The sequence below is a fragment of the Muntiacus reevesi genome, chromosome 5, assembly GCF_963930625.1.
Source record: "Muntiacus reevesi chromosome 5, mMunRee1.1, whole genome shotgun sequence".
Classification (NCBI taxonomy): domain Eukaryota; kingdom Metazoa; phylum Chordata; class Mammalia; order Artiodactyla; family Cervidae; genus Muntiacus; species Muntiacus reevesi.
In genome coordinates, this window is record NC_089253.1 from 114260605 (window position 1) to 114271765 (window position 11161).

At 44.4% G+C, this 11161-nt stretch overlaps 1 protein-coding gene across 2 annotated transcripts in view; it reads left to right on the plus strand.

Moving 5' to 3' along the window:
- The window catches only part of PTPN14 (protein tyrosine phosphatase non-receptor type 14), a 192975-nt gene that overhangs the window by 174153 nt on the left and 7661 nt on the right, over positions 1–11161 (plus strand). For both annotated transcript variants that reach the window (XM_065936217.1, XM_065936218.1), the window contains exons 17-18: positions 1816–2050; positions 5420–5583. In XM_065936217.1, the coding sequence (XP_065792289.1) occupies positions 1816–2050; positions 5420–5583 (399 nt within the window). The remainder of the gene's footprint in view (positions 1–1815; positions 2051–5419; positions 5584–11161) is intronic.

Consider the following 11161-nt stretch of genomic DNA (forward strand, 5'->3'; position numbering starts at 1 on the left):
GCAGGTTTGATCCTTGTCCCCAGGGAGCTTACATCCTAGTGGGATTTACCGTGAAAAGGGAATCCGTAAAGTCAGCTCAGATAGTGGTGAGAGCTGTGAAGCCAGTAATGGGCTGGAGGGTGACTGCGGGCCTACTTTAGGTTAGATGGCAGCCCAGGGCCCTCTGAGGAGGCTGCGTTTGAGCTGAAACTTGAGTGACAGGAAGCCTTAGGAACAAAGTCCAGTGATCTCCGAAGCAGCCAGAGGCTTACAGTCTCTTGAAATCTGCAATTGATGTAGGTTGCTGGTGCTGAGTCGTGTTGGACTCTTTGCAACCCTGAGGACTGTAGGCCCCCAGGTGCCTCTGCCCATGGGATTTCCCAGGCAAGAATACCGGAGCAGGTTGCCATTTCCTTCTCCAAGTTTATGTGGGTACTCAGCAAGTTATGTAAAGGCCTCCGATAAATGCTCTTTCACAGGATGGTTCAATAAAAGAGGCAGGTGTGCTTCAAATTTAAGAAGACTCAATTCAACCAAAAGAGTCAGGGCAGGACTACTTGGGTCCCTGAAGATGTGTTGCTTTGTGAGCAGACCAATCACCACTTGTGGCTCATGCCCCCTGCCCTGTATTCTGGACCTCTCCCCCCTCTCTCCACCCACTTCCTGCCCTAGGTACCCTTCTTTATTTTTATTTTTAAAAATTTTTCATTAAAAAATTTTTTTTTGGCCGCACCATGTCTCATGAAGGATCTTAGTTCCCGGACCAGGGATCAAACCTGTGCCTCCTGCATTGAAAGCACCGAGTCTTAACCACTGGACCACCAGGAAAGTCCCCTGGGTCCCCTTGTAAGCCACCATCTCATCCACCCCCGCTCCCACCCCTGTGATGTCAAAATTCTGCAGAACTTTAAAACAGACCCTGTTTTTGTAAATGGCTGAGAATGCATATCCCCAGAAAAGATGATAAAATTAACAGAGAGCAAACGGGGATAGAGTCAGTTTTCCCCTCTGCTTCAGTTGCAATGGGACTAAAACAAATGAATCAGGATGGGGGGAAAAAAAGGAGATTGACACCAGATGATAGAGGCAGTGTCCCTGGTTGGTGGGGATAACAGAGAGTAGTACCTGGGGTCAGGCATATGAAATGAGAGGCATGACCTAGAATGGGAGCTTCCCAGGTGGCGCTAGTGGTAAAGAATTCACCTGCCAGTTCAGGAGACATAAGAGCCATGGGTTCAATCCCTGGGTCAGGAAGATCCCCTGGAGAAGGGCATGGCAACCCACTCCAATATTCTTGCCTGGAGAATCCCATGGACAGAGGAGCCTGGCAGGCTACGGCCCATAGGGTCACAAAGAGTTGGACAAGACTGAAGTGACTTAGAATGATGACTGAGATCTCTCACTCCTCTGCTTAAGGTCACTTCATCACCTTCGGTTGGCTTCCCACTGTACATGGCATCAAATCCCTACTCCCTACCATGGACCACAAGGCCTTTCTAACTAACCTCCTCTCTGCCATCCACACTGAAGCCTTCCTGCACTTCTCACAGTACCTAGCGTGTTCTCATCTCTGGCTCGTTCTTACTCTGGCTCCTCTCTCTAACATTCAGCTGCAGCCGGGTTGGGAATCTTTACATTTTTCCGTTGATATAACTGCATGGTACAACTGGCCTTAGCTAAAATGTGTGAAATCTGCTCTGTAGGAGACACTGCATGATGTTACTGAGTCAGTGACTTAGAAGTCATTCAGGTTTTCTGCGCTCCTCAGATTTTAAAACTAAGAGGATAAGAGCTTCCCTTGACTCCTGTCCAATTTTGTTTCTCTGTGTGATTCAGGAAGGCGGACGAACCAAGAGCCACCGATACTGGCCCAAACTGGGTTCCAAGCACAGCTCAGCCACCTATGGCAAGTTCAAGGTCACCACAAAGTTCCGAACAGATTCCGGTTGCTATGCAACGACAGGCTTGAAGGTCAAGCACCTTCTGTCCGGGCAAGAAAGGACCGTGTGGCATTTGCAGTATACTGACTGGCCAGACCACGGCTGCCCAGAGGATGTCCAAGGATTTCTGTGTAAGTTTTTGCTTGTCAGTTGGAGTTTTACCAACAGCATATATGGTCTTATCAGTTGGAGGTGAAGTGAAAAGAGAGGATACTTTCTCTTAGGTGGTGAAAGTATTGTAACACTGAAGTATATAGTACTTTAGATAGTATGTGTAGAGCAGAGAAGATTAATACTTGTATTCTCTTTACCATTGATGCAGTGAGCTAAAGGTAAACTAATTGGTTCTACCTTGATTTAGACCTTCAGTACCTATCCTGATAGACATCGCATCCTTGAACCTTGGAAACATTATGCTAAATAAAATAAGCCAGATACAAAAGGATAAATGCTGTGTGATTCCACTTATGTTGAGTTACCCAGAATAGGCAACTTCATAGAGATAGTATAATAGAGGTTACCAGGAGCTAGGGGGAAGAGGAATAGGAAGTTACAGTTTGATAGATACAAAGTTTCTGTTTGGGACCACAGAAAAGTTCTATAAGTGGATAGTGGTGATGTTTGCAGAACACTCTGATTATACTTAACTGTCACTGTATACTTAATGTTATGTACTTTTAGAATGATTAAAATGGCACATTTTATGTTATGCATTAAATATATTTTACCACAATAAAAAAAAAACACAGAGCAATAAAGTAAAGGAAAAAAAAAAGACTTTAAAAATTTCTCAGGAAGATTTATATCTCAGAAGCCCTGCATTTCCTCCAGCAGTAAATCCCCATCAGTAGTTTCTCATACCTATGATTAAAGATAGATGACTAACTAATAGAGAATTATTGAAATAAACCTGTAGTGTTTGAAACTGTCATTTTCAAATTCATTCATTTATGTATATTTTTCAAGTTATGATCATCTTAGAAACAAATTCATCCAGATTGTATGTAGTAGCTATTTGAAAGGCCAACAACCGGGTGTGTGTCCACCATGTGCCAGACACTGAATCGAGCTCTTAGCATGCAGAGATGAAACAGTCTTTGTTTTAAAGGCTCTCTCAGGCTTCTGATGAAGGCAGGCCTGTGATCACAGGCCGGGGTGAGATCTGATGCTTCTGGTGCTCACTGTAGCACACTCTTTCCTTTCCACAGACTTTCCTAAACATCCTGCACTTGTGGGAAAGCCCACTGCTTCCTCCTTCTAGCTAGAAAGGAGGCCCGAGGGTGGCCTGCAGATTATTGATTATATACCTGCTGAGTTGTTGATTCACCAGCTGGCAGAGGACCCCTGACCACCACAAAGGGAGGATGTTGAATGTCAAAACCTTGATTTTCATTTTGATAACTCATTTAGAATAGGAGGGGTGGGGAAGAGAAGCGAGAATAAGTTTTCAAAAACCTAAAAGTACGATTTCACAAGTCCAACTAGAAAGATTATGATGCGGGTATTTCATTTCCCATTAATGTGCTGATGGTTCTTGAGGAGTTGGACACTGAAAGTAAGAAAGATGACTGGACTCAGAGGACCTAGAACGAGATCTAGAGTGGGTTAGTGGTTTGCCTGAGGCCCGACAGTTACCTATAGCCCAAAATATTAATAAGGAGCATGGTGACCTCTGCAGAATTTTCTTTCTTTGTAACAGTGTGCTTTTTATTCTTTTTTGGTAATCTTTTGCTAATTGCTATTAGAAGCAAGACTTAGAAATTAGAAGCAATAAAAGTAAATCCATCAGATGATTGACTAACAGCTCTGATAAAAGATTGAGTTTATAAGATGGCTAAGATCACAATCAAATCTTTTAAATCTGAGCCAGTTTAAGAAAGGTGAATCTAAATTACTGAAAAAAAAATAGAGAAAAATTTTAAATAGTATTAATCAATTTACCTTTCTAAGAAACTCAGGACAAGTGTGCTGAGCAGGGTCTTAGAAATGATGGCTCTTTAGGTCATTAAGAATTTTAAAAGATTTTTGTTTGTGTTTAAATTAGATTGCCCGGATGCAGAGGAACTGGGTCCACTGTCTTCCAGTGTCCAGAGGTCTTCACTGAGTTACAGCTCAAGAAACTTTATTAATATGATTGCTGGAGAAAGAATTCATTGAAATCTAATTTCTCTGTGTTTCATGACATTCCATTTGATAGTGGCATCTGTTTTATTGATCAATATTCTTTTCACTTCTCTCCTTAAACTTAACACAAGAAAAACCTTGTCTCTTGTATGTGAACATTGTCTGCCATCAGAGAACATTTATTGCCTAATATCTCTGGGGGAAAAAAATTGTGAAGGGGATTCCATGCTCAGTATTTAGCTCATGTTGGTACAAATAGCAACTACTTTATGTAGTCACCTCAGATTGCCTTCCATCTTGTTTTGTTCTATCTCATTTTACATCACTGATGGTGGTAGTAAACGTTCATTTGGGTAAAACTACTTCAGATTACTAATTAAATAAGGTTATAAAGGAAAACAGGAGTTCTTAGTCATTGTGTATAAATTGGTGCTCTTACATTATCAGAATGGTTTGAATGCAGTTTTTTTTCTCTTTAGCATTCTGAATTTTTCTCCTCGTTTGATTTTATACTGCTCCACTGGAACGAGATTTTCTGAGCATCAAGAACCTTCAAATCTGCTTCTCCCCTGAACTATAAAATCTCAACTACAAATTGATTTTTTCTGATTCTTAGAGTGTATGAGGATTGCAATTATTCTTTTCCCTTTTTTTGTGATCATGAAAAAAAACAGCCTTTAAGGTTTAGATTGACTAATTTTTCATTTGTGACCAATTGGAATATTAAAACAGTCCCTTGCATGGCCCTGCGGGGCCAGGCAGATGTTGGAAGCAAAGAGGGAGGTGGCACACCCCCCCCCAACCCACTCATTGCCCCCAAGAAAGGGGGGCCATTACCTTGAGCTACTCACGTAACCACAGGGGATCCAAGCTGAAAACCAGGCTCCCCAAAGTCTATTTTAAAGTCTGAAAATGGAGTCAAGCCTCAGCTGATGTTCACTCGTTCAGTGAAGGGAAGGAAGGAAGGGCAGATGGATGCTCTTCCCACCAGAAATTGGCTCTGACAGGCGGGCGTTTCAAGGGGACCTAACTGGTGTTCTGATCCCAGTCTGTTAATAGTAGGAATTGCTGTAAGTAATGTCGGGACTCATCTGCTTGGGGGACTTTGGGATTTGCAGAGGGGAGAACAGAATTTAATTTTTAAAAAAGAACTATTTAATTTAAAGAACAAATTCTCCCATGGACTAATTGACTCCCAGCTGGTCCTTTCTGGATCCAGGACTGTACAGTGGGTACCAGCCAAATAATTAGTGTCTTGTAAGAACTGTAAATTATTGTCACTTAAAAAAAAAAAATCCCCGTCATCCCTCCCCCCCCCAACTTGTGTGCAAAGCCACGGAGGACTTCAGTGACAAGATTTGCATCTTGTCTTGCAGCCTACTTGGAGGAGATCCAGTCGGTCCGTCGCCACACCAACAGCATGCTGGAAGGCACCAGGAACCTGCACCCGCCGATTGTGGTCCACTGCAGCGCGGGGGTGGGCAGGACCGGCGTGGTCATTCTTTCCGAGCTGATGATCTACTGCCTGGAGCATAATGAAGTAAGTCTCTCTGGGCTTCTGAATCGTCCCCCTTGGGGGCCAGTCTACACCACGGCCACCCTTTCACCTGTGCCCTTCCATTTCCACTGCTTAGCTTCCTCTCTTGACGAGAATTTTCCAGACCCGTGATTCCCACTTGGACTCTGACATTTACAACCTTCCTTATCTGTTTTCCCTTTCATTGCTCTGTGTAGAGACCCAAATAATATAGAAGAAGAGTTGAAAGTGTAAGAAAGGAAGCATTTAGAAAATCTGATCTTCACTGGCATCGACTTCCAAAAGTCTGCAGTGTTTTTTGTAGAAGGTCTGGTTTTATTGTGGGTAATTCTCCATGCTGGGTTATTCAGTCCATATAGTTTAGAAGAGTCTTAAGCGTTTCTGGGATGTCTTTTGGCTTAACTCCTCCGTGAAAATCTTCATACATTAAAAACATGTTTCATTCTTCAGAGGGAGTTTCATTGAGGAGGCTGTTTGCTCTTGTCTAGGTTGGCAATGGTGTGTAGCAGAGCTGGGTGGATAACCTGAGGGCTAGACGCGTCCAGCTCTTTCCCGCTAGATGCGGGCTGTCCTATCCATATTTGTGCCCACACAGTGCGTGGCATTCCCTTCTTGTTGTAGGTCAGAGAGTTCCACTGAGGGACTTTTGATTTTGTGGAGATGAGAAAATAGCAATCAAAGGCTAAAGACCAGTTCTTCTGCCTTCTATTCTCATGAGGCTGTAGGGGTTTTAAATGGCTTTCACTTTTTTTCCTTAGTTGGATTCTTCATAGCAGCTTGTGTCAGTTTTCTGATTTTAGAGATGACGATACCAGGGCCAGAAACAATCGAATGACTTGCTCAGGGCCAGGTGGCTCTTAAGCACTGGTGCCAAGGTTTGAAATGAGGTCCTTCACTTCCTGGCCCTGAATTATTTCTTGTCTTCACGCTGCCTCCAAATGCCGAGTGTAATTTGGTTCTTGTTCAATTTCCAAATTGTATAACTTGGCGAATTGAAGGAGACTTTTGAAATGGTAGTTTTAAAATCAGGAGATGTTATCATGCACGTTCTGTGAAGGAATTTATCCAACAATATATGTATTTGCTCAATAGCATCAGTGGTTTGAAAAATCAGATTAAATATTGCCCCATGAAATTTATTATATTGAAACTTCTAGGAAAACAGTCAGTGCCGAGTATAAACATGTTCAAAGGATGTTTTAAGTTCCCTGTCTATAAAAAGTTAATTTTGGAAACTTTCAGCCTGTACGTATGAATGTTTGTGCTGCTAAAAAGTAGAAGAGGGGTTCTATCAATGTGGCCTATTGTTCAAACAAACAAACATTCTGTTGGGGAACGAAATGCCCATCACGGAATCAGTTGAGTCTACAATCACAGAAATCTCATCGTCTTCTGTGAGTTTTTATCCTTTTTTCTCACGGAAGATCTCTGGGTTGTTTGCTTCCCTGTCACTACTAGAAGTCTCTAGGCATTTCTATTAGAGTAATGGCTTACCACTAAGTCCCAGACCCGCTCAGTGCTGGGAAGATGGATAGAGAGAGAGTGGAAATGGGGTGCGTGTGGCTGCAGCGTGTCCCAGCGCCCCTGGGGGCACCAGTGGGTCCCTGGGGAGGACACAGGGCTTCACGGTCCCCTCTGGATCCACTTAGAGATCTCGTCCTCATAGCAGTTTCTTTGACAAGCTCCCCTTCTTTTCTCCATTCCCCACGTACCCTCCTGTGCTCCCCTTTCCTCCTTTTCAACTTGAGAAGCTATTTTCTCTGTCTTGTCTGACATGAAGGATCGCTCTGTGCTGAGCGCTCTTTGGAGACCCATCAAAGACTGAGCCTCAGTAATGCGACGACGTGAAGGCTCGTAGATCACCAGATGTCACCGGCCCAGGGGAACACACACAGCACGTGTCAGAGCCAGCGTGGCGCAGAGCGAGGGATTTGGCCACGAGCACCCAGGGTGGACTTGGTGAAGGCTTGGGGTGACTAGACTCTCCACGGGGTTTATCCAGACACGGCAGACTTCCTCAACGCCCAGTTGCATGCCAGAACATTCTTTACTGGAACGCGCGGTCAGTCCAAAAAGGACTTCTGTTCCCATTGATATTTCAAGATAGCAAGATGACTCATATTTTTCACTTCCCTTCCCCTAGCACAAATATAGCCAGCCTTATCAGTGCTGTTTCCCATAACTGCTATTGGTAGATGGCTAGGGAGAAAAAAGTTCTCTACTTGTTCTGCTTCAGGCCTGTCTAGTAAAATTCAAACCCTTATTTTAGGAGTGGGACCATGTTGCTTTGTTTTTTAAACAAAAGGTTTTGCTAAATCAGTATAAAATCGGGTGTCCCATTTTTCTCCTGTTGAAACTTTCCCATCTTCTTTGCCTATCTTCTGGATCTCGGATACTTTATGTTTTAGTCTGTAATCCATAGAGTTTTAATTTTGTCAGTAAAATGCTTTTTATCCGAGCGAAGATCCTTACTGTGAAGTTGGTAGCTGTGAGGTAGGAACCGGAGGGGATTCTCTGGGGCTGCCCTGAGAAGCTTCTGTGTGTCCCATTGCTTTTGGTCACCGAATGTCAGCTATAACATTTCAATGCCCGCACATTTTTTTCCTCCCGAATGCACCGTTTTCATGGTGTGTGATACTCTCTCCTGGCCGCCTGTCGCAGATCAGCTAAATTACGAAAGGTCAGGTTCTCACTAGCCACACAGCAAGATGTCTTGATCTTGCTGCTTTTCTGAATCGGTTAGCCCCTCCTCCCCTGTTCATAGAGTAGGGGGAGAAAATGTCTCCTAAGCACGGTGGAGAAAGCATCCATGGCCTCCTGATTCCTCGGGTTAGGGACAGTGGACAGCGGAGCCTGTGGGAGTGAATCTTCAAGGCAAGTTGAAGGATTTCATTGAGGACCAGGAGAAACCTTTGTCTTATCTCCAAACAGCCCCATATCAGCTAGTACATCACTCTCGGGGGCTGAATCTTACAGGTTATGGAGATGGTAGTGATCATGATGACAGTGGTGGGGGCAGAGGTGGAAATCGAAGTGATGGTGGAGGGAGGAAGGTGGTGTGGTGGTGGTGATGATAGAGGTAGGGAAGCTGGAGGAGATAGTGGTGGAATCGGAGGAGAAGGTGGAAGTGAAGGAGATGGTGGGGGGGAGGTAATACAGATGCTGGAGAGGGCGGTGGAGATGATGAAGGGGGTGGTGGTGATGACGAGGAGAATGAACATGTTATAATAACCACAACTAGCATGTGTTTAGCATTTACCATGTGCCAACCCTGGGACTGCCCTGGTGACTCGGCAGTCAGGAGCCTGCCTGCAGTGCAGGAGACTTGGGTTCAGTCCTTGCGTCGGTCAGATCCCTGGGAAGAGAGCATGGCAACCCGCTCCAGCATTCTTACCTGGAGAATCTCATGGACAGAGGGAGCCTGGTGGGCTGCAGTCCGTGGGGTCCCAAAGAGCCTGACACAGCTGAAGCATCTGAGCCCTTGTGCGTGTACTAACACTGTTTCACGAGCCTTGCAGCTCGTAGCCTTGACCGTGGTCTTACGAGAGACGTCCTACTAATGCTTGCTGAGTCCTTGAGCCACGTCTAACTCTCTGTGACCCCACAGAGGGCATGGCAGCCCACTCCAGTGTTCTTGCCTGGAGAATCCCTGTTAGAATCTGCATCTTCAACATCACTCATTATCAGAGAAATGCAAATCAAAACCACAATGAGGTACCATTACACGCCAGTCAGGATGGCTGCTATCCAAAAGTCTACAAGCAATAAATGCTGGAGAGGGTGTGGAGAAAAGGGAACCCTCTTACACTGTTGGTGGGAATGCAAACTAGTACAGCCACTATGGAATACAGTGTGGAGATTTCTTAAAAAACTGGAAATAGAACTACCATATGACCCAGCAATCCCACTTCTGGGCATACACACCGAGGAAACCAGATCTGAAAGAGACACGTGCACCCCAATGTTCATCACAGCACTGTTTATAATAGCCAGGACATGGAAGCAACCTAGATGCCCATCAGCAGATGAATGGATAAGGAAGCTGTGGTACATATACACCATGGAATATTACTCAGCCGTTAAAAAGAATTCATTTGAATCAGTTCTAATGAGGTGGATGAAACTGGAGCCCATTATACAGAGTGAAGTAAGTCAGAAAGATAAAGACCAATACAGTATACTAACACATATATACGGAATTTAGAAAGATGGTAACGATGGCCCTATATGCAGGGCAGAAGAAGAGATGCAGAAGTACACAACAGACTTTTGAACTCTGTGGGAGAAGGTGAGGGTGGGATGTTTCGAAAGAACAGCATGTATATTATCTATGGTGAAACAGACCACCAGCCCAGGTGGGAGGCATGAGTCAAGTGCTCGGGCCTGGTGGGCTGGGAAGACCCAGAGGAATCGGGTGGAGAGGGAGATGGGATGGGGGACTGGGATGGGGAATACGTGTAACTCTATGGCTGATTCATATCAATGTATGACAAAACCCACTGAAAAATAAAAAATAAAATAAAAAAAAAAACAAAGAGAAACTGAGGCACAGGGAGATGAACTCTTAGCTCCTATGTGACTCTTGCCTCTCTTATCAAAGCCTTTGATGGGCATGAGGTAGAAACAGTCTTATTCTGTCCTTATATTCAGGGCCCACCACAGAGCAAGGCTCAGCATGCAGTATGTTACTTGTCTGTGATAGGTGCTCTGTGTGGTATATCATGTCAGTCACCTTGGAATACAGTTTAGACACAGACCCACTAGTTACCATCAGAAGCTTATGGGCTAGGCTCTGTATTTTGACTAATAGTTTGAGGATTCACGTGCCTTTTTCTCTTTCCTTCCTACCAGGGACTTGTCCCTTTTAAATCTGTGGTGCGTGTTATTTAACTCGTTGTGGAGAAGCTCAACAAAATAGGACGGCATGTGTGGTATTGTAGCTACACAAAATTTGGAAATAGCTGAAATGACTTTTGACAGTAAAGGAAGAGAAGACATATATGACTGACTTTTTATTATTCTGTTTTCGATGCTTGCTCAGATCCTTGGTAATTTCCTGGGTGTGGTCGCTTCCCTGGACTAAGGGCTTCCAGAACAGGGGGACGTGTGCCAAGGGCCTAATGGCACATGGACTCCATGGTGCTTCTGCCCCAGCTGGTCCAGGAGGAGGGAAGTGGCAGGTGAGAGGCACACCAGGGCACCGGTGATCCCTCATCTTCATCCCTTCCCATTGGAGATACTCAAAGAATTTACATGTAGGCAATCTCATTTAACGCTCAATATATTGTCAGTTAAAGGCTATCACTCCAAACATGACTGGTGTCCAGAGACTGTGCTTTGACATTTTAAAGGTTTACACATAAATTATCTCACATGGTTATACCCGAGGTCCTGCAAGATAGCAGGATGGGCACGAGTATTCTTATTTCACTAATACTGAGACCCTGAATAGTCTTTATCGAGAGCTCTTGTGTGCCAGACACTGTGCTAAATGCTTTACATGCATTTCTTCATTCGCTTCTGTGAGGTGGGTATGGTTTATCACCCCGTGTTATTGCCGAGGAACCATCACTGACTTGGC